The 27,344-nt window shown below is 48.8% G+C and overlaps 1 protein-coding gene across 9 annotated transcripts in view; it reads right to left on the bottom strand.

Moving 5' to 3' along the window:
• hdx (highly divergent homeobox) overlaps positions 1-27,344 on the bottom strand; it is a 233,682-nt gene that overhangs the window by 132,028 nt on the left and 74,310 nt on the right. For 6 of the 9 annotated variants that reach the window (XM_072505124.1, XM_072505118.1, XM_072505115.1 and 3 more), the window contains one exon: positions 2,018-2,164. The exons of 2 other annotated variants lie outside the window; for them this stretch is intronic. In XM_072505124.1, the coding sequence (XP_072361225.1) occupies positions 2,018-2,164 (147 nt within the window). The remainder of the gene's footprint in view (positions 1-2,017; positions 2,165-27,344) is intronic. One more of the 9 variants, XM_072505122.1, reaches the window with a different exon arrangement.

Below are 27,344 nucleotides of genomic sequence, written 5' to 3'. Positions count from 1 at the left end.
CTTTTACAAATTGTTGACATGTGAATATAATAGCACCAAGTTAATGCTGGAAATATGCAGCAAGTCAGAAGAGAGTGTAAACTTAAACTGTTTGTTTCAAATTTCTCACATTTTCTGATTTTATTTTTGACTTATGATATTAATTTCCCTCCTTCCACATGCAAGTTTTAAAACCACTGGATATTTTTTATTCATTCGGGATATGGGCGGCGCCGACTGTGCCAGCATTTATTGCCCGTTCCTAGTTTGCCTTGAACAGAGTGGCTGTGGGTCTGGAGTTACATGTAGGCCAGACCAGGTAAGGATGGCTAATTTTCTTCTCTAAAGGGCATTAATGAACCAGATGGGTTTTTACAACAATCGTTTTATAATCATCATTAGACTTTCAATTCCAAATTTTTATTGAATTTAAATTTCACCATCTGCCATTGTGGGATTCGAACTTGGGTCCCCAGAGCAATGCCTTGAGTCTCTGGATTACTAGTCCAGTGACAATTCCACTATGCCATAGCCTTCAAGTAAAGAAACAAACAGATACCACTTTCAATGGAAAGAGATTTATCATTCAGAGTAAATGAAAAGAAAGGGTTTCTACTGATGGGTGGGACAGTAATTAGAAGGTACGTATTTCAGATCATTGCCAAAGGAACCAGAGAACAGAAGCAGAGACTTTTCTTTTTTTATACAGAGAATTGTCACGATATGGAATATAGCACATGAAAGAGTGGTGTTTAAGAAAAATACCTTTGATTAATTGGTCCATTTTATTCATGGTCAGTCATATGGCTATCCCAGGCAGAAGCTCCCTCATTCAATGAGTATTGGCGAGCTATCTGCTGCTTGTTCACAGTAAAAACATTAGGGATAGACACGGATTCCATCCATACCTCTTGTACAATTTAGTTACGCAATTGCTATGGTGATGCCTCAAAATTGTAGCTTTTGTTAAACTCACTCACTTCAGATATGGACTGGATTTCTATATTCTGTGGCAGCTTTTCTACAATTTAGAAAAAGCTTTTTCTCATTTTTTGTTATGTGTTCAACTCATTGTTCGGGGCAATGCTAAACAGATGTGTCGAACAGAGGGAAATATTGGTTTACATTGATAACCTGGTGCAGCCCAGTGCAATTTTGAAGCAGCTATTTCTGAATATTTCCCGATGTTGGCAGTATAACTGCACCATTCACATACACCTATTTTACCATGGAAAGCCACCTGGTAATCCATTGAAAACAGTGAAAGCATGGCTACCTAAAGATTCCAAAATTAAAAGCATTTACTTTCAGTTCTAGCACTGCTGTAAAAAAAGACATTAACTGAACACTGACCACGCACATGGCCAACAAAAGCCATATTTACATGAGCTTATAGTACAAAACAGTTCAGATAATGTAGGATCCACCAAGTCCGAGGTCCAGTGGAAAGCAGAGAATTAAAGATGCTAATCCACAGGGAATAGGGCTGGAAATCAGCTTTGCACTCACTTTGTCTGGGTATCCATTAACGCATTGAATTAAACCTTTACATGCAAGTCTAAACTTATAAACAAACTCTAACATACAGCTGCAGTTTGAAATAAATTGCTTCCTGCACCTACCTAACTGTTCATTCATTAGAAGTACTTAACACCAGGGATTGCGAAATATAAAACTGTACATTCATGACCCTAAGCTTTGCAAAAATACAAGTCAAAGCAAAACTCTAACCTACAACCTGGGCAGCTAATTTAATTTTGGGACAAATACCCAAGGGTGAGTTTGATTTAGTGCTTGTAAAGATAGTCCTCTCCCTCCTCCCCAATTGCTTCTGAATGATACCCAAGCATAGAGTTCTGAACATTTTATCAGTTACAACACAAAATTTGACCGGTGTGTTGACAAGACTTGGCTGTAATAAACATCTTGCAGAGGACAAAGTGTTACAATGGTTACTACTCTATTATTTAATACTACTGGGATCCAGTATAAACCCAACATTTCCAATATGGCTGTGGAAAAATGTTATACTACTTACCCTGACTACATTAAAATCTAACCCCGTTTCACGTGCACACTGTATTATTAATCCAAAGCAATTTTTACTTTGATTTGTCATTCCACTGTCATAATAACGCTGTAATACTCGTTGCTGTTCCTCTGTGAATATAGAACGCAGATTCATCTATAAAAGAAAGTACAGTGCTTTTTGTTATCACAATTTGAAATGTGTAAGAAAAGACAATATCTGTTTTAAACAGGCACACAGGAAAATAACAGAATCTACTGAAGTATTTAAGATAAAACTTGATCAGATTAATTTCAGGCAAGGCCAAACTCTAATTAGTACATCGTTATGTTCTGTACAACAGCTGAAGTTACCAACTTGTTATTTAAGTAAAACTACTAAAACCAAAAGGGCCTGCTTGGTTAATCATCAACAGAGGAGTTTGTTTCAGCTTTTTTGAGCCACTCACTGAAGAAACTGGCAATGTAGGTGCTGGCACCAGGAGACACTGTCCTGGTTTCCCATGAAAAGATGCTTCTGGAAGAGTTATTCTACCAAAAGATCATTACATTGGTGCATCCAAAAATCTATACAAGATAAAATGATTGTCAGAAGTACAATTAAAACATTTTTTTTGAGTACCCAATTCCAATTAATGGGCAATTTAGCATGGCCAATCCACCAACCCTGCACATTTTTGGGTTGTGGGGCGAAACCCACGCAAACACGGGGAGAATGTGCAAACTCCACACGGACAGTGACGCAGGACCGGGATCCAACCTGGGACCTCAGTGCAGTGAGGCAGCAGTGCTGTCCACTGCACCACCGTGCTGCCCAGAAGTATAATTAATATCATGGTTAACATGGAGAGGGAACTTTGGGCCATGCATCTTTTGATCTCAGCCAGGGCTCAATAAAGGAAGATGCCAAGAAGAAAATAGAAAATTTACAAACATAAAAAAGAGAAAGGATTAGAGGAGATCAACTAACTTCCATGTATTTTATTAGCAACTGGTTCTATTAATAGAAGTTGGTTGCTTGGCTACTTGCCATGATGCAGTGATGTAGGGATACAAACAAGAGAAAATTACTCAAATAAAATGCAAAAAGGACAGCCAATAATGGAAATCTGAAACAAGGGATAAAATGCTATAAACACTTAATAGGTCAGTAAGAATCTGTGGAGAGAACAAGTAAAACTTTTCTGCCAAAGGGTCAATCCCTGAAATATGAACTTTAATCTATTCTCTCAACAGATGCTGGCTGATCCAAGTATTTTGAGCATTTCCTGAAAATTTAACATTAATTTATTAAGAGCTAAACAAAAGTAGGGGCCAAAGAGTTCACCATTCAACAACAGACTCACTTAATAGATCACTTCAAACGATTAGACTAACTTCTGTTTTGACAAATTAGATTTCCTTGGATGGTGGAAGGAGTAAAGTGGTACAATTTCCCAAATAGCTCGAGAATCTCAGATCACTCAAAACTCGCACTTATTCTTTTAGTAGCTCTCCTCCTTTTGAACTGAGAAGACATTTCTAGCCACCACCACCACTCCCAGCACCCAATTCTAAATCAGCTTATTCCAGAAAGGTAGCAAAGGTTATCCTTTTGCACTCATGAAAGAAAAGACTTGCATTTATATAATGCCTTGAGTAACCACAGGACATTCCAAAGCACTTTATAACCAATGAAGTACCTTTCAAAAGTAGTCACATGTAGGAAACATGGCTACTAATTTGCACACAGCAGATTTCACAAACAGCACTGTGATAATGACTGATGTGTTGGGTGTTCTGGATCACATACAGGTCACTAACACTTGAAATAGTGCAACACTATTTTACTGAACCATTAACTGTTTAAACATATTTAGACTGTAGGTTAATACGATACTAGCTTTAACGAAAGACCTTTGCCTTGTCCTAACCAGTTGATGCACTCAGCACATGGTGAATGTCTGTGTTACAGGCTGTGAGCTCTGTGCTCCTAGCTAGCTGCTACTCGAATGAGCGGGAGCTCTGATGCCCCCTGTCTTTACAGTGCGTGTGCTCTCACTGTGATTGGCTGCGGTGTTGTGTATGTTGATTGGTCCCACTGTGTGTCCATTAGTGTGTGTCTGCACCATGATATACTGGTGTATATTATGACATCCCCCCTTTTATAAAAAAATGTACATGCGTGACAATAAATAGTGTATGGTGAATGTTCCTGACTACGTGTGTGCGAAATATTTACAGGACTATGTACATAAAAAGTGAGCTATTTACATGGTAAGGTACCTGGTGCAGAAAAACAGTATGCAACAAGAATAACGAGATGAGCACTATATACAAACCACTTGAACGATTAAACGGAAGAACAAAACAGATCATAAAGTCCATAAGTCCACAAAGTTCACAAATTAAGTCTCTGAGGTGGGCGACGAATTCTGGTTGACCGCCTCAAGGGTGGGTTGGGAGCCGCCGGCTGAGGAGCGAGCTGCTCAGAGTGAGGAGGATGCAGAGTGACCGGAATCTCTGCATAGTCCAGGTCAGGGGCAACAAGAGGGCGTGGCAACAGTGGAGGATCACTTAGCGAGCGCAGAACGAAACGAAGGGCACGTCGATTGCGGCGCAGAATGGAGCCGTCCTGCAGACGAACCAGAACGAGCGGGGAGCCACCTGCCGAAGAACCACAGCGGTTACAGACCAGCCACCATCCGAAAGATGGATGTGGACGTTGTCATCTGGAGCCAGAGCAGGGAGATCATCTGCACGGGAGTCATGAGCCGCCTTGTGCTGTGCACGGGACAATTGCATTCGTTGAAGGACCGGAACGTGGTCGAGGTCTGGGATGTGAATGGACGGCTCCGTCGTCCTCAGGGTGCGACCCATGAACAGCTGGGCTGGCGACATGCCAGTGGGGCCGAGCGATAGGCCAGCAGGGTGAGGTAGAAATCGGACCCAACATCGGCAGCCTTGCAGAGAGCCGTTTTACTATGTGGACGTCCTTCTCCGCTTTGCCGTTGGATTGGGAGTATAGGGGACTGGATGTCACATGCACAAAGTTGTACCTCCTGGCAAAGTTGGACCATTCCGGGCTTGCGAAGCAGGGGCCATTGTCCAACATCACAGTGAGTGGGATGCCGTGTCGAGCAAAGGTGTCCTTACAGGCGCGGATGACTGCAGACGATGTGATGTCGTGTAAACGTACCACCTCCGGGTAGTTAGAAAAATAGTCTACAATCAGAACATAGTCCCTGCCCATCGCGTGGAAGAGGTCGATGCCGACCTTGGACCAAGGGGACGTGACCAACACATGGGGCTGTAGGGTCTCACGTGGTTGGGCTGGCTGGAAACGCTGACAAGTGGGACAGTTGAGCACTGTGTTGGCGATGTCGTAATTGATGCCGGGCCAGTACACTGCCTCTCGGGCCCGTCGGCGGCACTTCTACACGCCAAGATGGCCCTCGTGTAGCTGTTCCAAGACGAGCTGGCGCATGCTGTGCGGGATGACAATGCAGTCCAGTTTCAGGAGAACACCATCGACTACCGCCAGATCATCTCTGATGTTGTAGAACTGCGGCCATTGGCCCTTGAGCTACCCGTCTGTTAGGTGGCGCATGACACGCTGTAACAGGGGGTCAGCCGCAGTCTTGTGGCGAATTTGGACGAGGCGTTCATCCGTGGCAGGTAAATTGGAGGCCACGAAGGCCACATGGGCGTCAACTTGGCAGACGAATCCTGCTGGGTCACACGGCAGTGTTGACTGCCCTGGAGAGAGCGTCGGCAATGATTAGGTCCTTGCCCAGGCTGTATACCAGCTGGAAATCGTATCGCCGGAGCTTGAGCAGAATGCGCTGGAGGCGAGGCGTCATTTCGTTCAAGTCTTTTTGTATTATGTTGACCAGGGGGCGATGGTCGGTCTCGACGGTGAATTGGGGAAGGCCATACACATAATCTTGAAACTTGACGACACCGGTCAACAGGTCCAGGCACTCCTATTTTATCTGCGCATAGTGCTGTTCTGTGAGGGTCATGGCACGTGACGCATATGCAACGGGGGCCCATGATGAGGCCTCATCGCGTTGCAGGAGCACTGCCCCAATGCCAGATTGGCTGGCATCGGTCAAAATTTTTGTCTCTTTCGCCGGATCAAAAAACGCCAATACCGGGGCCGTGGTGAGTTTGGTTTTGAGTTCTCTCCTTTCGCACTCGTGGGCAGGATGCCATTGGAAGTCTGTTGTCTTCCTGACCAGGTTCCTGAGAGCCGTGGTATGAGAGGCGAGGTTAGGGATGAACTTCGCTAGGAAGTTGACCATGCCCAGAAATCGGAGGACCGCCTTCTTGTCCTCTGGCGTTTTCATGGCTGTGACAGCAGCCACCTTGTCCGCATCTGGCCGCACACCCAACTGGGAGATGTGGTCCCCTAGGAACTTGAGTTCCGTCTGACCAAAGGAACATTTGGCTCTGTTGAGGCGTAGGCCCTACTCCCCGTATGCGTTTGAACACGCGCTGGAGGCGACTGACATGCTCCTGAGGGGTGGTGGACCAAATGATTATGTCGTCGACATAAACGCGAACACCTTCAATGCCTTCCATCATTTGTTCCATGATCCTGTGGAACACTTCTGAAGCCGAGATGATCCCAAACGGCATCCTGTTGTAATAATATCTGCCAAAGCGGGTGTTGAAGGTACACAGTTACCTGCTGGATTTGTCGAGCTGGATTTGCCAGAATCCTTTCGAGGCGTCAGGTTTGGTGAAGAGCTTGGCGCGGGCCATCTCGCATGTGGTCTCTTCGCACTTGGGGATTGGATATTGCGATTCAGATCCTTGGGATCAATACAAATTATGAGCTCTCCGGAAGGCTTTTTTACGCACGCCATGGAACTGACCCAGTCGGTTGGTTCCATTACTCTGGAGATCATTCCTTGGTCTTGGAGGTCCTGCAGCTGCTGCTTGAGGTGGTCCTTGAGGGGTGCTGGGACTCTGCAAGGTGCATGCACCACAGGAATGGCGTTCTGTTTGAGTAGGATCTTGTAAATATATTGGAGCGTGCCCATGCCTTCGAAGATGTCGCGGTGCTGGTCGATGATGGCGTCGAGTTGCACCCTGAAGTCAGCGTCCTGGAAGGCAGACGTGTCATCAGAAGAGAGAGAGTGAACTCTTTGAACAAGGTTCAGCAGCTTGCATGCCTGTGCACCAAGCAGGGAGTCCTTCGAGGAGCCCACGATCTCGAAAGGCACGAGCCGGCAGCAGGAATGATGTTGCCATTGTAGTCCAATAGCTGGCAGGCCGATGGAAGGATGGCTGGTTTGACACAAAGGCTTTGGAAAGCAGACCATGCCATGAGATTGGCGGAGGCGGAATCGGATTTGGGACCGGTTGACCGTCAGGGTGGCACACCACTCATCGTCTGGATCGATGCTGTATACCGATAGCGGATGGTGTCTTTGCTTCGTGGACAGTCTGTTTGTCGTTACGACACCGACTCAAAAAGGCGCCTTCGGGTCCTCTGTGTCACTGCTGTGTGGGAAGTCCGCATCGGACTCGGTGACCGTGGGTTGAATTGCCCGAACATCACTGCGAGGCTGGCTGAAGCGATATGAGTTGGCAGGCTGAGCTGCTCGACAGCAGGCAGCATAGTGGTCAAGTCTTCCACATCGTAGGCATTGTCGAGATTTTGCGGGGCATTGCCGCTTTAAATGGGCGGAGCCACAGTTGCCGCATGTCGTGACGTCAGCACGTTTGCTGCGCCACCGCACATGCGCGGTGCGGTCGTGCGTGGTGCGCGCCTGCGCATTACGTTCCTCAACGTCGCCGTGCCATCATTTGGTGTGTACAAGCGCGGGAGTCCGCAAAAAGCGCTCGAAATGGCTGCCCTCATCCAGGCTGAGACCCTGGAGGTGCTCAAACACTTGGACCCGTTCCGCCTCATGGAGACCTTGCTGCTGCTTGTATATGGGAATACCGACTCTTGGCGTTTTCATGTAAGACACAGGTCTCGATGGCGGTCGCGAGGGGGAGTTGCTTTAATTTGAGGAGCTGCTGACGTAGGGGGTCCGATTGAACACCTAAAACGATCTGATCGCGTATCATGGAGTCTGAGGTGAGCCCGTAGCTGCAAGATTGCGCAAGGATGCGGAGGTGTGTTAGAAAGGATTGGAAAGGTTCATCCTTACCCTGCAAACGCTGCTGGAACACGTAGCGTTCAAAACTTTCATTCACCTCTCTGTTGCAGTGAGTGTCAAACTTGAGGAGGACCATCTTGAACTTCGTATTATCTTCGTCATCTGCAAAGGTGAGAGAGTTGAAAATGTGGATGGCATGGTCCCCGGCTGTGGAGAGGAAAAGAGCAATTTTCCTGGTGTCTGAGGCGCCCTCCCTGTCCGTGGCTTCGAGGAAGAGCTGGAAGTGCTGTTTGAAAATCTTCCAGTTGGCCCCGAGGTTGCCGGCGATGCGGAGCGGCGGCAGCGAGCTGATGTTGTCCATGTTGCAGGATGACGGAATCCTGGCGGAAGGCAGATCACTTGCAGGTAGGTCTAAGAAGTGCTAGCATCCCACCACTCCTGGTATCATGATGTGTTGGGTGTTCTGGATCACATACAGGTCACCAACACTTGAAATAGTGCAAAACTATTTTATTGAACCATTAACTGTTTAAACATATTTAGACTGTGGGTTAATACAAAAGTAGCTTTAACTAAAGACCTTTGCCTTGTCCTAACCAGTCGAAGCACTCAGCACATGGTGAATATCTGTGTTGCAGGCTATGAGCTCTGTCCTCCTAGCTAGCTGCAGCTCGAATGAGCAGGAACTCTGATGTCCCCTGTCTTTATAGTGCGTGTGCTCTCACTGGTGATTGGCTGTGGTGTTGTGTATGTTGATTGGTCCCACGGCGTGTCCATCAGTGTGTGTCTGCACCATGATATACTGGTGTATATTATGACAATGACCACATAATCTGCTTTTTTATTTTGACAGGGATAAATATTAGCCAGGATACCAAGGATTAATCCCCAGTTCTTATTTGAAATAATGCTGTGGAACATTTTACGTCACATTAGAGGGTAGATGGAATTTTGGGTTATCCTCTTAAGCAAAACACAGCATCTCCGACAGTGCAACATTTCCTCAGTACCATACTGGAGCACAAAAATCCAAGCTGACGCTCAAGTGCTGGAGTGGAACTTGTACCGGAGACTCCTGACTCAGGAGGCCATAATGCTTTGAACCATCACCGACACTCAATTAATTGAACGGAGACAGATGTCTGTTCGATTAGACCAGAATCAAAATTAAGAATTCATGAAAGAAATAAGAGGCTTGATTTTTTTTGTTTGTCCATAATATATTATAGAAAGTTCTGATGTAGGTGTTGTACTGTGCTCAGTGTGTGGATTGCTGTGCAAATCATGCTCTCCTGTATAACAGATTAATTTAAGGGTAAATATTGTTGTTGTTAATTAAAGTTGGTTTGATTTTATATTTGTGTTGTCCTTTGTTTCCCTCGCTAATAAAGACATCTGGGTAAAACTGGGGGTCACCACCACCAACAGTCTGTCCTGGTCCACTCACGTTGATGCAACAGTCAAGAAAGCCCAACAAAGTCTCTACATCCTATGGAAGCTAAAGAAGTTCGGCATGTCTGCATCGACTCTCACTAACTTCTACAGATGTGCCATAGAGAGCATCCTATCCGGCTGCATCACTGGTTGGTTTGGCAATTGCTCGGTCCAAGATCGCAAGAAACTACAGTGTAGTGAACTCAGCCCAATGCATCACACAAGTATAGAAATCACCCACCCATTCATTCTGTCTGCACCTCCTGCTGCCTCAGGAAAGCAGGCAGCATTATCAGAGACCCCTCCCACCCAGGTTTTGCCTTCTTGTACACCCTTCCATCAGGCAGAAGGTACAGAAGTCTGAAGACCCGCACATCCAGACATAGGAACAGCTTCTTCCCCACAGCTACTAGACTCCTCAACGATTCTCCCTCGGACTGATCTGTGCCCTGTAAGAACACTTTTCACGAAGTCCTATGTTGCTCTTGCTCATGTACTCTGTCGATTATTCTTTTTTTAATCTACTATGTACGTACTGTGTACATTCCCCTGGCCGCAGAAAAATACTTTTCACTGTACTTCGGTACATGTGACAATAAATCAAATCAAATCAAATAATATACTGGTCGATGTTTGAGATTTTACGGATACAACATTGGCGTCTCCTGGGCGGGATTCGGTAAGAAGTAACCTCGTTGCTCCGAAGCCGAACCCTACCAATTCAGTACTCTCCAACACTCCGTCTGAGCCTGAATTAAGAGCCTCACGTGACAGCCAGTCTGAGTGAAGGACAGTACAGGTTTCCGACCAGTAAATTGGCCCATAAACCAGGGGCGGGGTTCTCTGATCCTGAGGCCAAGTGCTGACGCCGTCGTAGACGCCGTTGCGTTTCCCGACGGCGTTAACATGGCCTCAGGAGCAGCAATTCTGACCGCTACAGGGGGCCAGCACTGCACCGGAGCGACCCATGCCGATCCAGCTGCCGATCCCGGCGTGAGATGGGCACCACGGGTCTGCGCATGCGCAGTGGGATCGGCGCGATTTCCGCGCATGCGCGGTGTCTCCCTTCTCCGCACCGGCACCGACGCAACATGGTGTAGGGCTACAGGGGCCAGCGCAGAACAAAGGAGGCCCCAGCCCGAGAGGCCGGCCCACCAAGAGGTGGGCCTCGACCGCGGGCCAGGCCCACCCCCCCCGGGACCGGACCCCCCCAGCACCTCCCCCCCGGCACCTCCCATTAGGATCCGACCAAAGAGGAAATGCAACTTATCTGTTGCATATGGCTGATGCCGATCTATCAGGCTACCGTCAAACACATAGACCGGATCTCCACCATCTGATAGTTGGGGTAAAAGCCACTGAAATGACCCATGGTCCGGAGGCACAGGATCTCTTAGCTCAATACACACAGGCCAGTGAAAGAAACGACTGTGGCCGACTGGCCGGGAGGTAATCATAGAAGGCCCCAATCCAAAACCCCAGAGGCAGTACGGCTTCCCCAAAGAAGCCGAAAGGGAAGTGAGCAAAGTGATTAGCAGTTACAAAAGTGAGTCTTGCCGCCACTAATAACCCCCCGATATGGCCGGTAAGAAAACCGGACGGTTTCTGGAGACTCACGATTGATCATCATGCTTTGAACCAAATAACTCCCATCACAGCCCCCACCGTTGCTCTGGGGACTTTCTATGATTACCAGCCCAGAAGCCATGATGAGGCTTGCTCTGCTAGATGACGATTTTAGACATAAGTAACGGCTTCTGGTCAATCCCATTAGACCATTACTGCCAATACAAATTTGCCTTCACGTTCCATGGACGTGTGTGTCACAGAATTTCCACAGCTCCCCTTCTATATTCCATCAGAGGCTTTCGAAAGGCCTAGAGGGGGTTCAGATCTCCTCCAAACTGAAACCAGGGAAGAACACTTTAATTGCTAAAAGAACTGCTGAACCTCCTCACTACATTAGGCTGGAAGGTAAACGCCAAGAAAGCCCAAATCATGAGACCACAAGTCTCCTACTTGGGTACGGTAGTGGGGAAGCACGAGATTGACAGCAAGCTTTTCGAGTCGGTAATACGCCTTCCCCTACCGAAGGACATGAGCATGTTGTGTGTCTTCCTAGACTTGATGGGTTACTGCCAAAACCACATTGTCGCACCTCCCCACTTGGGAACATAAGGGCGGTTGAATTAGTAAAACAGGGTGTCCGGGAAAGAGAATTTTGGCAACCCACCGTTACCAAACTAATTGAAGCTGTAACCGTCAACCAGACCACGGCAGAAGACTTTAAACAGGCCCAATACAGTGACCAGGACCTAAAATAGATTTAGGAAGGGCATACTCCTTTAAGAAATGGTAGGATGCACTCTCCATACAGGACGGGCTAGTCCTTAAAGGTGGCCTATGAGTGGTCCTAACCAAGGGCCGCAATCAAATTATTTTTCAGAATCCAGGGCCATCAAGGGGCAGGAACAACACGTGAGAAACCAAGCGATTGTGGTGGAGGCCAAACCTAGAGCAGGGTGTGCGACATTATGTCAATAATTGTATAATCTGTGCACAGAACAATCCTGATAAAAATGCTCAGAAGGGGGGACTGAGACACACTGCCCTGTGGAAGGCCCCAGGATTTACCAGATCGGTCCCCTACTGCCCGGCACGGGAAGTTACAAATACACCCTGGTCATTGTAGACACTTTCAGTAAGTGGGTGGAAGAATTCCCATCCCGCACTAACAAGGCAAAGGTTATGGCTAACATCCTAATACAGCAAATATTCACTATGTGGGGTCTTCACCGCAGCATCGACTCAGACCAGAGCACTCACTTCACTGCCCTGGTAATGCAACGGGTAATGGGATTGTTTGGGGTAAAACAACAGATCCACATTTCTTACCACCCCAAATCCAGTGGTATTGTGGAAAGAATGAACCGTACCTTGAAAGACATGGGGCGGGATTTTCCGACCCTCCGCGCCAGAACCGCGGCCGGCGAGGGGCCGGAGAATAGCCGTTCACGCTGGAAATCCGGCATGACGGCGCTTCCGTGATTCGATGCGGCGCCAGTCGGGGTCGCTGAAATGGGCCCCCGCGGCAATTCTCTGTTGTCGACCGGCCAAACTCCCACCAGCGTGGTTCACATCCTGTACCACCCGGCGGGAGCTCGGACCCGCGGTGGCAGTCCTGGTGGAGGGTGAGAGGAATCGGACTCCGGGGGAGGGCCGCAGCAGTGGCCAGGCACACGATCGGGGGCCACTGATCGGCGGGCCATCACGATCTGGGGGGGGGGACCTACCTTACCCCACGCGGACCCGCTGTGTGGGTCCGCCATGTCGGCGCCATCCGCGCAGAAATGGGTCGCCGTGCACCATGTGCGGACCCGCTTGCGGCCGCTGTGCGCATGCGCGGCCGTGTGGTCTGGACAGCAGGGCCCCGCCGGCAGCCAGAGCTGCGGGACGCATGCTGGGGCCCTGCTAGCCCCCTGGAAAACGGAGAATCACTCCGGACGTTCGAGGAAAAAGCCCGCAGTGATTCTCGCCCGTTTTCCAGCGGGCGTGGGGACCTAGTCCCCAACAAGGAGAATCACGTCCATGAGCCATAAAACCGTTCGCAGCCGGGTAATCAAACCTTGGACCCTGGAGCTGTGAAGAACTGTGCTTACCACAGTGGTACCGTGCTGCCCTACTTAATACTGGGATAACACTTCTGCCCGAAAAACTTTGTCCAAATCGAACACAATTGGCTTCTGCACACAAGACCTTTGTCAAAGTGGTACAACGAACAGGGGAAATGAAAAGAAACATTAGTGAGGTTAAAGTCACGACATGGTGGGAGGACCTCTGGGATTGGGGGTTCAAATATCCAAATTCACCCATGGGTTCATCTCCTGTCACACCTGACCTTAATAGGCATTCTGCTGATGGCGGTGCACCTAACAAGCCTCACACTGAAATTTGCCAGGTGGAAGAAAGAATTCATACAAAGCCTGGATTTAGAGAGCGCAATCCGACTTTAGGAAAGGATGTGCAAAGAAGAACCTTGATGTTTAATCCCCCTCGTTTGTGTTCTTTTGAATTTTGCAATTGGTATTTATTGATTTGTCATTTTGGTTTTTTTCCATTATTGCTGCTCAGGTACTCATTTGAAATTAATGTATTTATGAAGTTTGTTGTTACTATATTGTGGGTTAGGGATAGTATTACAAGCCCAAGATTCGGATCGTTGCTCGTTTAGATGTTTTTTTTAGGATTGTGTGATCCGGTTCGCTTACGCAGAGGAGGTACTGTGGTAACCTTTTTTAAAAAATTTAGAGCACCCAATTAATTTTTTCCCAATTAAGGAGCAATTTAGCGTAGCCAATCCACCCAACCTGCACATCTTTGCATTGTGGGGATGAGACCCACACAGACACGGGGGGAATGTGCAAACTCCACACGAACAGTGACCCACGGCCAAGGATTCCGGTCCTCAGCGACATAGGCAGCAATGCTAACTACTGTGTCACATGCCGACCTGGATTATGGGCTTAATATTGAGCCCAATTAAATTGCATATTTTAAATTAAAGAATTAGGCAATTTAAAATCAAACTACAGTCAAACCTCAGGCAGGCTGTTGGGAATTCAGACTTGACCAAAGTCAAATATAAAACCAACAAACAAGCTGCCAGAACATGTCTGGACCTGCAGCATCACCCATCAGAAGATCATCGCACACTATTGATATGCACCGATCTATTGTCAGTAGCCCAGATTGAGCCAGACTTTCGGGCACCCAGAGTTCCTGCCATTACCTTATAAGGCAACAGGTTATGTACAAGCAACACCACCGGAGATGGACTTCTGGGGGGGGGGGGGGGGGGGGGCCGGTGTCCTGTCAAGTGGACATCATGAAACCCACTGGGTGTTGGGACCCTCTCCCGAGAGTAGTTTCTCTGAAAGGCACTGGGAGAGATGTAAGAATCAAACACCCGGAACTCCCAGTGAAGACTCCATGAAGAGGCAATCAAGACATCTGACCAAAGGCAGAAGGAAGCAGCTTGTATGACCCACCTTTACAATGACGGACCTGAGAGACTCAGGGAATCGGACCCACGGCTCAACCAAAGTTTTGTGATGGCCACGAAGAATCCAGCACGAGTTTTAAGGATACAAAGAAATAACATTTATTTGCAATAACATATATATTCAACAGCAGCAGTAACTTCGCTTGCTGCTCACTCCTTCCTGCTGGTTCCAAACTGGCCAGCTTTATTTATACAGGGAGTCTGCTAATGCTTTCGCTGCCCTCCTCATTGGGGAAGCTCATACTCCCACAGGATTGTGGGATTGTCATTAGTCCACAGCCAATGGTAAGCAGGCAGGTTATAACATCCCTCCCCCCCAAAGTCCAAGGAATCCACCGAAGACCCTGGCGAAGGAGGGCGTCGGACTCGTTTTGCCGCAGGCCAGACACCATTTGCACAAGGCGCTGGATCGGGCGGAGTGTAACGAGATGGAGACCGGCGCCTCCGTGATGAACGGCGTAACGGTTGTACATCCACGGCCCGTGGTCCCGAGGATTCCCCCTCTGATGTGTCCTGTGTCTCCATCTCGGAGTCTAGGTCAGCTGCCTCCGTCATCGCGGCGTCTCTATCTCCACGCGACCTGAGCAGGCTTTGCGTGAGGCACCAGAGGAAGATTGTGAGGACTATTTTCCATTGTCTCTGGTCTCTGTGGCAGTAGAAATGGGCTCCGGGGACGGGGAATCTTTGGAAGGGATAGTCTTCTGGACCGAACGTGGTCTACATGTTTGCACTGGAGACGACCCTGGGCTTGCACCTGGTAAGGTATAGGGCCCGTTTGGCGAAAGATTACGCCAGGGACCCACTGGGCACCACCAGCAAAATTCCGAACGAACACTGGGTCACCGGGCGCAAACTGCCGAATCGGGCGATGCCGAGAAAAGCCATGTCCCTGTCGTTCTTGTGTGCGGCGTACTTTTGCGCCAATGTCCGGGAAAGCCATACTAAGGCTGGTGCGAAGTCTCCGTCCCATTAGGCATTCTGCAGGAGCTACCCCAGTCACCGCATGGGGGGTGGTCCTATACGAAAACAAAAAGCGAGCCAGTCTCGTGTCCACTGACCCGGAAGACTGCTTCTTTAGGCACCGTTTGAATGTCTGCACTGCGCGCTCCGCCAACCCATTTGAAGCCGGGTGGTAAGGGGCAGTGCGGATATGCCGTTCATCTTCATGAACCTCGCAAACTCCTCACCTATGAATGGAGTGCCGTCATCCGTGACCAGCACCTCAGGGAGGCCATGCGTACTGAAGGACAAACGCATCTTCTCAATTGTTGCGCAGGACGTTGTGCCCACCATTTTATGCATCTCTAGCCATTTAGACTGGGCATCGATTAATAGAAGGAACATGGATCCTTGAAAAGGGCCTGCGAAATCTGCATGCAAGCGTGCCCAAGGCCGCCCTGGCCATTTCCAGTGATGTATGGGCGCGGCCGGCGGAGGCTTCTGATGCTCCTGGCAAATGGAGCAGTTTTGGGCTACCTTCTCAATGTCGGTGTCGAGGCCTGGCCACCATACATAACTCCGAGCCAACATTTACATTTTGGTCACACCTGGATGCCCATTGTGCAAGTCTCTTAGTATCAGCTCCTGCCCATTTTCCGGGACAATCACACGCGTCCCCCACAAGAGGATGTCGTCTTCCACGCTGAATTCTGACAGCTTGGAGGAAAATGCCGGCAACTTGCCTGGGAGCTGTCTATGCTGCCCACCATACAGGACTATGTGCCGAATCTTTGACAAGACTGGCTCCGTCTGGGTCCACTCACGGATCTGTGATGCCGTGACCGGCAAGGTGTCCATACAATTTAGGGTTGCAACCACCTCACTGGGCGTGGGGGTCGACATGGGGCCGGTCGATAAAGGCAATCGGCTCAGTGCATCGGCATTCGCTATCTGCATTCCTGATTTGTGCTCCAGAGAATACTTGTATGCAGCGAGCAACAAAGCCCAGTGCTGGATCCGTGCGGAAGCAATGGGCGGTATTGGCTTATCCTCTCTGAAAAGTCCCAGCAGAGGCTTATGATCAGTCACGATAGTGAAGTGGCGGCCATACACGTACTGGTGGAAACTTTTCACCTGCAAAGACCACTGCCAGGCCCTCCTTCTCGATCTGCACGTACTTTTTTTCCGCTGCAGTAAATGTGCGTGAGGCAAAACCTATCGGCCGCTCGGCCCCGTTCTCCATCGTGTGGTTCAGGACGGCCTCAATACCATACGGGGATGCATCACATGTGACGAGCAAAGGCTTTCCAGGATCATAGTGGGTTAGTAACCCAGACAACGACAATTGTTGTTTTACCTGCCGGAAAGCGATTTCTTGCGGCTGATCCCAAACCCAGGTGTGATTTTTCTTTTGCAGAAGGTGCAACGGGGCCAGTGTAATTGCCAGATTGGGGAGGAACTTCCCGTAATAGTTTACGAGGCCGAGAAAAGAACGAAGATGCAAAGTGTCAGTCGGGGCTGGGGCCTGTTGAACCGCGCGCACCTTCACTGGGACCGGGTGCAAACCTTCGCGGTCCACCCGATAACCCAGGTAGACTACTTCCTTCGCCTGAAAGATGCACTTTATGCGACGTAAACGGACTCCAGCCTCCGAAAAGCGTCTCAGGACAGCCTCCAGATTTTCCAAATGTTCCTGCTCCGACGTTCCTGTGATCAAAACGTCATCTAAGTAGACAGCGACACGCGGAAAATCTCTCAAAATGCCCTCCATAACGCGTTGAAAAATAGCGCAGGCTCCAAAGGGCAAAGGTGTATATTCATACAGGCCCCGGTGTGTATAAATCGTTACATATGGTCGGGAGGCAGGGTCCAGCTCCAACTGTAGGGAGGCGTGACTCATATCTAATTTTGTGAACGAGAGTCCACCTGCAAACTTCACGTAGAGATCCTCTATGCGAGGCATTGGATATCGGTCGAGTCGGGAAGCCGTATTCACTGTAAGTTTATAGTCACCGCACAAGCGAATTGTGGCATCTGGCTTCATTACAGGTACAATTAGTGCTGCCCAGTCAGCGAAACGGACGGGCCTGATAATATCCAAAGTCTCCAAACGAGTGAGCTCCCCTTCTACCTTCTCGAGCAAGGCGTAAGGCACCGGGCGCGCCGGAAATAGCGTGGCATGGCTCCTGGTTCGACTTGGATACGGGCTACGGCCCCTTTTATTTTCCCCAAACCGGGCTGGAATACATTTGGGTATCGTCCTAGCACCTCAGTCAACCCTCCAGAAACTGTTTGGAGGATGTGCTGCCACTGCAAGCGCAAATGGTGCAACCAGTCCCGACCCAACAGGCTGTGCCCATGGTCGCGCACCACGATAAGTGGGAAACGCCCCTCCTGGCGTCCATAAACAACAGGGGTCATCGTAGTTCTTGCAATGTCCAATGGTTCCCCCATGTAGGTGGCCAACCTGGCCTGTGTGTCGGTTAATGTAAGGGTCTGTATACCCTGCTTGATGCGGTCGAATGGCCTCTGGGCGATCACGGAGACCACTGCGCCAGTGTCCAACTCCATCTCAAGTGGGTGACCATTGACCCGTACTGTCACCTTAATGGGGGCCACACGGGGACCTGCCACACAATGCAGCTGCAGGCAGTCATCTTCCGTCTCCACGTCCTCAGGAGTAGTCGCCGCAGGTTCATTCACATGGAAGGTCCGGCCCCTGGGCTGGTCCCAGTTTCGGTCGGAACGACGGCGCCTCTGGCGCCCCCAGGACCGGCGTCCGCGACGGGGTTGGTGCCTACAAGTCTGACACGGACATGGCTCCTCATCCATTGGTTCTGGAGAAGGCTCCCTTCGGGGAGGAATGTCCGACGGCCACTGGCATCGATCCGGACGTCGCCTTGCCCAAGGTGACGTTTTCGGACGGAAGGGGTTGCGTACCAAGGCATGCACCTCCAGTCCCTGTAGCTCCTGCACTCCTCGTTCTGTGCTCTCTCAGGACGATACTATTTGAATGGCCTGTTGAAAAGTCAATGTTGGCTCAGCTAACAACTTTCTCTGGGGGCCGCATTGTTAATACTGCAAACCAAACGGTCACGTAACATTTCTGACAAGGTCTCACCATAGTCACAGTACTCAGCAATCCTGCGTAGCCTGGATAGAAAGTCGGCAAGGGATTCTCCTGAGGTCCTCTCAGCAGTATTAAACCGGTAACGTTGGACTATCGTGGACAGGGTTGGGTTAAAATGTTGCCCCACTAAATTCACAAGTTCATCAAACATTTTGGTGTCCGGCGCAGCTGGGTACGTAAGGCTCCTAATCACCCCAAACGTATGCGGGCCGCAGCCGGTGAGCAATATGACCACCTGCCACTCGTTTTCGGTGATGTTGTTTGACCGGAAATAGTAACGCATCCGTTGTAGCATCAAAAACATCCAAACGTCCGTACAGAGGCATGGTGTAATAGAAAACAACTTCCAATCTGTATCCAACAAAAATCCAGGGAGGTGGCTTCAGCAGTATAGACAGCTATTCACTTTAACCCTCGTCGCCAGTTTTGTGAGGGCCACGAAGAATCCAGCACGAGTTTTAAGGATACAAAGAAATAACATTTATTTACAATATATAACAGCAGCAGCAACTTCGCGTGCTGCTCACTCCTTCCTGGCTGGTTCCACACTGGCCAGCTTTATTTATACAGGGAGTCTGCTAATGATATCTCCGCCCCCGCCCCCTCATTGGGGAAGTTCATACTCCCACAGGATTGTGGGATTGTCATTAGTCCCCAGCCAATGGCAAGCAGGCAGGTTATAACACAAAGTCATCTTTACAGGTGGCATAAAGAATCTTTGGAATCTTTAGTAAATGTTATTGGGTCAAAAGAAGGGTCAATATTATTGTTATAAAATAAAGTTAGTTTGATTTTATACTTGTGTTGTCCTTTGTTCTCGTCGTTAATAAAGACATCTGGGTAAAAATTTGATTCAAATACTGGTCGAAGTATCTGAGATTTTACAGATACAACAGACCCCATGTGGGCTGCAAAGATCAAACTCAAAGAGAGCTCCACATTCCAGAACCGAGGTTGGACAACTGGAGTATGCTCTTCTGCGAGGACAATGGGTCCCCGAAGCTATCCTTTCAATTTTAAATGGCTGAGACATTTCACCATTGCGGAGACACAAATGACCGATACTCACCCTTTTTCAAAAATGTGGAGTTGGGATTCATGTGACATGAACCTCTAGTTTGTGAAATCAGCAATACAGCCATGCGGAACTGCAAATTCAGTGTGCTGTTCACCATCCCAGAAGCAGCCTCACGTAAAAGTGGTATAGTCCAGATGGAATGCAGTAGCCCCATCCACACTGTTTCTGACAAAAGTTCTGTACATTTAACTTCAAGACTGATTTGCATACCGCTACAACTGGCCAAAGCAGACGCTATATCCCTGGAACTACACTCCTATGTCAGACTTCTATTCATTTACTAAAGCTCTTCCTTGAACACCATAATCCCAGCAAAACTCACATCAAAACTCCAAAACCTAGGATTTGGCTCCTCCTTCTGCAACTGGATCCTCGACTTCCTGACCCAGAGATCACAATCAGCAAGGATAAACAACACCTCCACGACAGTCGTCAATACTGGGGTCCCGCAAGACTGCATACTTAGCCCCCTATTATACTTCCTTTACACACACGACTGTAGCAAAATTTGGCTCCAACTCCATCTACAAGTTTGGTGATGGCACAATCGTAGTGGGTTGGATCTCGAATAACGATGAGTCAGAGTACAGGAGGGAGATAGAGAACTTCTCGGCGTGGTGTAACAATCACTCCCTCAACGTCAACAAAACTAAGGAGCTGGTCATACACACCCCTGTCTGGATCAATGGTGCCGAAGTGGAGATGATCGACAGCTTCAAATTCCATGGTGTGCACATCACCAACAATCTGGCCTGGTCTACCCACACCCATCCTATGGCCAAGAAAGCACAACAGCGCTTTACTTCCACAGGAAACTAAGGACATTTGAGCATGTCCACAAATTGTTACAGATGCACCATAGAAAGCATCCTAACTGGCTGCATCACAGTCTGGTATGGCAACTGCTCGGTTCAAGACTGTAAGAAACTACAGAGAGTCGTGAACACAGCCCAGTCCATCACCCGAACCCGCCTCCCATCCATTGACTCTGTCTTGTAAAAGCGGGTAGCATAATCAAAGACCCTTCCCACCCAGCTTACTCACTCTTCCAACCTCTTCCATCGGGCAGCAAATTCAAAAGTCTGAGAACACGAACTAAAAGGTTCAAAACCGATATTGAGGACTAACAGGGCAGCACGGTAGCACAGTGGATAGCACTGGTGCTTCACAGCGCCTGGGTCCCAGGTTCGATTCCCAGTGGAGTCTGCACGTTCTCCCTGTGTCAGCGTGGGTTTCCTCCGGGTGCTCCGGTTTCCTCCCACGAGTCCCGAAAGACGTGTTGTTAGGTGAATTGGACATTCTGAATTCTCCCTCACTGTACTCGAACAGGCACCGAAATGTGGTGACTAGGGCTTTTCACAGTAACCTCATTGCAGTGTTAATGTAAGCCTACTTGTGACAATAAAGATTATTAACTAATTAAAAACAGCTTCTTCCCCGCTGTTACCAGATTCCTGAATGACCCTCTTATGGACTGAACTAATCTCTTCACCCACCTTCTCTACTGATTTAGTACTACACTCCGTATGATCACCCGATGCCTGTGCCTATGTATTGGTAGCACAGTGGTTAGCACTGTTGCTTCACAGCGCCAGGGTCCCTGGTTCGATTCCTGGCTTGGGTCATTGTCTGTGTGGAGTCTGCACGTTCTCCCTGTGTCTGCGTGGGTTTCCTCCGGGTGCTCCAGTTTCCTCCCACAAGTCCCGAAAGACGTGCTGTTAGGTAATTTTGACATTCTGAATTCTCAGTGTACCCGAGCAGGCGGTGGATTGTACAGTAACTTTATTGCAATAAAACCTACTTGTGACAATAAAGATTACTATTATGATTGGTTTCTCGCCTCGCTGCAACGAGATCCCAATTTCACCTGCAGGAGCGGGCCGGTTGCATCGCAAACTGTTTGACGCCTGGTGCGGTTCTCGTTTTTGGCCTCTCCCGCTATTCACCGGTCTCATATCACTTGAGCGAGAGTGTAAAGAGGTCGGAAGATCGCGCCCAAAGTTTACCCATTCAAAGCTATTCATAGCGCCAGGGTCCCAGGTTCGATTCCTGGCTTGGGACATTGTCTGTGCGGAGTCTGCACGTTCTCCCTGTGTCTGCATGGGTTTCCTCCGGGTGCTCCAGTTTCCTCCCACAAGTCCCGAAAGACGTGCTGTTAGGTAATTTGGACAATCTGAATTCCCACTTTGTGTACCTGAACACCGGAATTTGGCGACTAGGGGCTTTTCAAAGTAACATCATTGCAGTGTTAATGCAAGCCTACTTGTGACAATAAAGATTATTACATTGTGCATTTATGTATGTCCTATGTTTTTTCATGTATGGAATAATCAGTCTGGACTGTACGCAGAACAATACTTTTCACTGTACCTCGGTACATGTGACAATAAATCAAATTCAAATCATGTGTGTGTGCCTGTCTAATCGTGTGAAGTCAACTCCACCGGAAAAGTGAATTTTACAGTATCTGTTTTGAGCCTACTGACCTCCGAGAAAGAATGCCTGATTTGACTTTGATTGTGGACTGTGGAACCCACATGAAACACCAATTACTTTCTCTGAACTTTGCACTGTAAACCTTTCTTTTCTGTATCCGTCCTTTACTGTATGAATGCAAAGGGGGCAACATTGTGACTGCCAGCCCCCTCATTTGAGCATGCAAATAAATTCTTGGAGTTCATTCTATCCTGGTGTGTGCTGTGGGGCTATTAATAGAAAATTGAATCATAACAAAACCGAGAAGATGCCACCACTTATGAAGGCAGAAGCAAATCAAAAAACACCTTCTATTTATGGGCAGGTGGTGAAAGGAGAATGTGCTGTTTAAAATAACCCCCCCCCCCCCTCCTGTCTGTAATAGTGTCAAAGGGTAACTCACTGACACGGTAATAACTATAATTTTATTTCAGGCTACCAGCTAGTTCAATGTTAAACCACCTGGCACAGAGCTTTTCCTCAGCGGAAGATGCAGAAGGAAGTGGGGTCAGAAGAAGGTATGGTGCTATGGGCATAGGAATACAGGAAGTGTTTGCTACCAAAGCCCAAGGAGGCTACATGAGATGCCAAGATCAAAGGCATGGATGTAAATATGTATGGCTACGAGAGTTAATATGGAGGAGTAAGTTTAGGGAAGACATGAGGACAGTGAAATCCGTGGAATGGGAGGGAATCTAAGTTGTCATGCAGACTGAAATCACTGATGATGATGAGGTAATCACTGTAAAAACTAAGGGAGGACAGGAAGCAGGATATTTTGGGGATAAATTTGGTGAGGATTTTAAAGGTGATGTGAGAGAGAACAAAGCGAGGTGCGAGAAAATGCAAAGAATTGGGGAAAGTCTTGAAATTGTAAATTAATGTAAAGGGCCAGTTTTGGCAGGGGTGGTCGATAACAGCCATGCTTTATTAAGTGGCAGGATCTTGCCACGTGTGAACCAAATTTAATTCAAAGCCATGGTGTCAATATAATCATTCACAATAAAATCGTGGATGGCAAAAGCCTTGTTTGGGAGTGAACTGATATTTTGGAGAGGTATAGGGAGAGGGCAATGATTGTTGACCTGCTGGCGGAGTCGAAAGAGAAAATGGTGAGTTGGGCAAGGAAGTTGGTACAATTAGCATGCAAAGGGATACACTGGGTAAGAGGGTCAAGCAAAGAGGAGAGTATTTGGTTCTATGAAAAGAAATCCACCAATGAACATCCAATTCAAAAGAAACCATATGGCTTGAATAACTGATATCTAACAAGGGAAGCATACTATTAATCAATAGTGCATTCCAAGCACTCAGGCATGTGATTGCAATGCATTTACCTCCCTTTGATATGGTCAATGTTTGTAAATATTGAGGTTTCGCCACTAAGAATCACTTATCGGTGACAGTTGAATGAATTAAGGCAGCAGTTGGTTTTTGAAAGCGTCAATCACTGCCCACTAGAAAACTTTAAATTTCTTGCAGTTAATGGATCTGTGAGTGGAAAAACAGATCACAGCTGTTCTCCTTCCAGGAATGGACAGGTGGATGATCCAGCTAAGTGTTACAGCTGTAATGTGTTTTCACTGCCCCGGTCTAGACTGCTCTCCAGCTTCCAAACAGGTCTCTGTTCTTGAGGGGGAGGGGTCCCTTTAGACAGGGGGTCCTTCAGTTAGGGGGTCTCTCTGTAGGGGCCTCCCTATTGCACTTATCCCTGCAGATGGGGGTCTCCTTATTGCAGTTTCCTTTGGATATGGGGGGGTGAAGAGGGGTCTCCCTATTACAGGGGTCCTGGGGGTCCCTGGAGATAGTGGGGGTTCTCCCTATTCATGTGGTCCCTGGAAGAGGGGCTCCTTATTCATGGGGTCCTTGAGGAGGGGGTAGAGGGTGTCTCCTTATTACTAGCGTCCCCAGAAGCGAGGATCTCCCTACTACGGGCGGGTGGGGGGGTTGGTTTTCCTATCCATGGGGTCCCATGATGGGGTGCCTGGTAGAGGAGGGGTGGGCAGATGGTGAATTGTGTGTGTGTGGGGGGGGGGGGGGGGGGGGTGGGGGGGGGGGGGGGGAGGAGAGGAGGCCTCGGCTGGACTTTGGATCAACTCCCCTTTGGAGTTACCCCCTTGGCCCACCGTGAAGTCCACCATGCCAGGGCTACCCTGTAAAGACCACGTGATCCGCGCCAGCGTGATTCCCAGCCCCAGGGACCGGCGAATCACGGAGGGCCAGAGCACAGGGTGCCAGCCCGCTAAATGGGTCATTAAGATTCATTTTCATCCTCCCGCTAGTGCACGGTCATGGACCTCGATTCCAGCGCCACTGGGGGGGTAGGGTCGGAACATAGTGTTTGGATCGGCGCCCACTGACGCCCACTCAGATCCTGATTTTGCGATTCTCCGCCGCATCATGGTCCCTGATACTGGCATGAGCCAACAGGGAATCCACCCCAGTGGCTTTCAGATGAATCCCACATTGACATGCACAGTTCTTCACAAAGTGGAACTTGGATAATGGATAAGATTTTCTTTGCATGGTGAATTTATTAAGCACACTAGTAAAATATTTGTTTTACTGTCATTGGAGAAAATGAATTAGGTGCTTTGCATGAATTAATGAAATTAAGGCACAGCTATTAGAGCTCAATGGTGGCATAATGGTTAGCACTGCTGCCTCACAGAGCCAGGGACCCTGGTTCAATTCCAGTCACTGTCTGTGTGGAGTTTGCACGTTCTTGCCATGTCTGTGTGGGTTTCCTCCAGTTGGGTTTCCTCCCACAGTCCAAAGATGTGTGAGTTAGGTGGATTGGCCATGATAAATTGCCCCATTGTGTCCAGGGATGTGCAGATTAGGTTATGGTGATAGGACGGGGTGGATGGGTGAGTGAACATCTGTTGTGTTCTTCCGAAGGGTCGATGCAGACTCGATGGGCTGAATGGCCTTTTTCTGCACTGTAGAGATTCTATGATTCTCAATAACTGCACAAATGCTGAAATAATACTGGGATAACTTTTTTTTTTTTGCAGCTCCTGTCTAGAACTAACCCCTACCTGTTGAATTGACAGAATCTGTTCCGTTTCTTATTACTTCGTGATGTCAATATTTGAAGAATTTAGCTTTTGCAAGGGGAGTTTGTTTACAATATTTAGTTGCCGTAGAGGTTGAAACTTTGAATGAGACTCCCTAGTTATTAAAAAAAAACAGAGTAGAACCCGTAGCTCAAGGAAGTCGTAAAGCCGTCTATCAACCTAACCTCCAACAGGCTAACCTCAAAATTATCCCCTCAAAATCAAGGGACTCTATTGAGTAAAAATTACCCAAGCATGTTAGAAGGCAGATTCCAACAAGAAATCTCTCACAGCGTTCGAGCAAACTATGCTGGAATGCTGCAGTTAGAAAATAATTCTACATTCAGTCCTGAATGACAGTTCAGAGGATTATGACTGTTTTTGCGCTTCCGGTTGCGGCGATGATCAACTAAGCTGCACGTTTCGGCGGCTCCAGCTCTGACGGACTTTCGGGCTCTTTTTGAGAGCCCCAACGGGAAATTTTGGCGACGAAACCCGGTGTGGGGTGAAGCAACAGGGAGTCCCCCCCCAGTGTGAAAGAAAAAGATCGGCGGCGGCGACCAGATCACGGAGGATCCTCGAGGGCAGCGGCAGAGGAAAGAAAGAAACAAGACGGCGTCGGAGGGAGCCCAGGCGACATGGGGATCGGACCAGGATGAATTTCTAAGACGGTGTGTGGAGGTGTTAAAAAAGGAGGTGCTGGCCCCGATGTTACAGGCAATCGAGGGGCTTAAAGAGACACAAAATGCCCAGGAGATAGAGCTCCGTGTGGTGGAGCAGAAGATAACTGACAACGAGGACGAGATCCTGGGCCTTGCGGTCAAAATGCAGACGCACGAGGCGCTTCATAAGAAGTGCATCGAAAGAATTGAAGTCCTGGAAAATAGATCAAGGAGAAAGAATCTCCGGATCCTGGGTCTCCCCGAGGGAGTGGAAGGAGGTGACGGTGGGGCTTATGCGAGCACGATGCTACGTTCGCTAATGGGAGCTGAGGCCCCCTCGGGCCCCTTGGAAATGGAAGGGGCCCACCGGGTCCCTGCGAGGAGACCAAAGGCTGGAGAACCACCTAGGGCGATGGTCGTGCGATTTCACCGCTTCAACGACAGAGAGGTTGTTTTGAGCTGGGCCAAGAAGGTACGAAGTAGCAGATGGGAGAATGCGGTGATACGAGTGTATCAGGACTGGAGTGCGGAGGTGGCGAGAAGGTGGGCGAGTTTCAATCGAGCCAAAGAGGTGCTGCATAAGAAGAAAGTAAAGTTCGGGATGTTGCAGCCGGCGCGATTATGGGTCACGTACCAGGATAGACATTACTATTTTGAAACGTCGGAAGAAGCATGGACCTTCATTCAAAAAGAGAAACTGGACCAGAACTGAAGGACTGATGTTGGAGGGGAAACGACAATGTTGATGTACAGAGGTGTAAATTGGGGGGGGGGGGGGGGACACTGAGAAATGTGGGGGCCGGTGGGGGGGAAAAAAAGAGACATAGGCGGGGGATGGGGAATGGGAACGGGGCTGTAGGGGAGCTGCGCCATAGGGGGCGGGATGGTTCTTGAAAGCGCCAGAGAGATGATGGCGGGAAGATAGGCGCAAGGAGGATGGGAGTTCCACACACGGGGGGGTCAAGGAGAGAGCGGGAGAAGCCGGGGTCAGTTGAAGTCAGCTGACTTTCGGAAGCAATATGTGGGGAGTAACCATGCTAGATGGGGATCTAGCGGGGGGGGGGGGGGGGGGATAACTAGGTTGCTGCTGCTGAGATCGAGAGGGAGCTGGTAAGAGAAAAGGTGGTCGAGGCGGGAATGCACCGCCTGGGCGACGGGTGGGTGCGCGGGACCGGGACGTGGGACTGGCCCAGAGAGGGTGATGGCTAGTCGACAGGGGCGGGCAGCCCCCCAATCTGGCTGATCACGTGGAACGTGAGAGGCCTAAATGGGCCGATTAAGAGGGCCCGAGTGTTCGCGCACTTAAAAGGACTGAAGGCAGACGTGGCCATGCTTCAGGAGACGCATCTGACGGTGGCGGACCAGGTTAGGTTCAGGAAAGGATGGGTGGGACAGGTGTT

Source organism: Scyliorhinus torazame, chromosome 5 (genome assembly GCF_047496885.1).
Source record: "Scyliorhinus torazame isolate Kashiwa2021f chromosome 5, sScyTor2.1, whole genome shotgun sequence".
NCBI classification, from domain to species: domain Eukaryota; kingdom Metazoa; phylum Chordata; class Chondrichthyes; order Carcharhiniformes; family Scyliorhinidae; genus Scyliorhinus; species Scyliorhinus torazame.
Note: the sequence above shows the minus strand (reverse complement) of the source record. Positions and strands in the feature narration are given on the sequence as shown.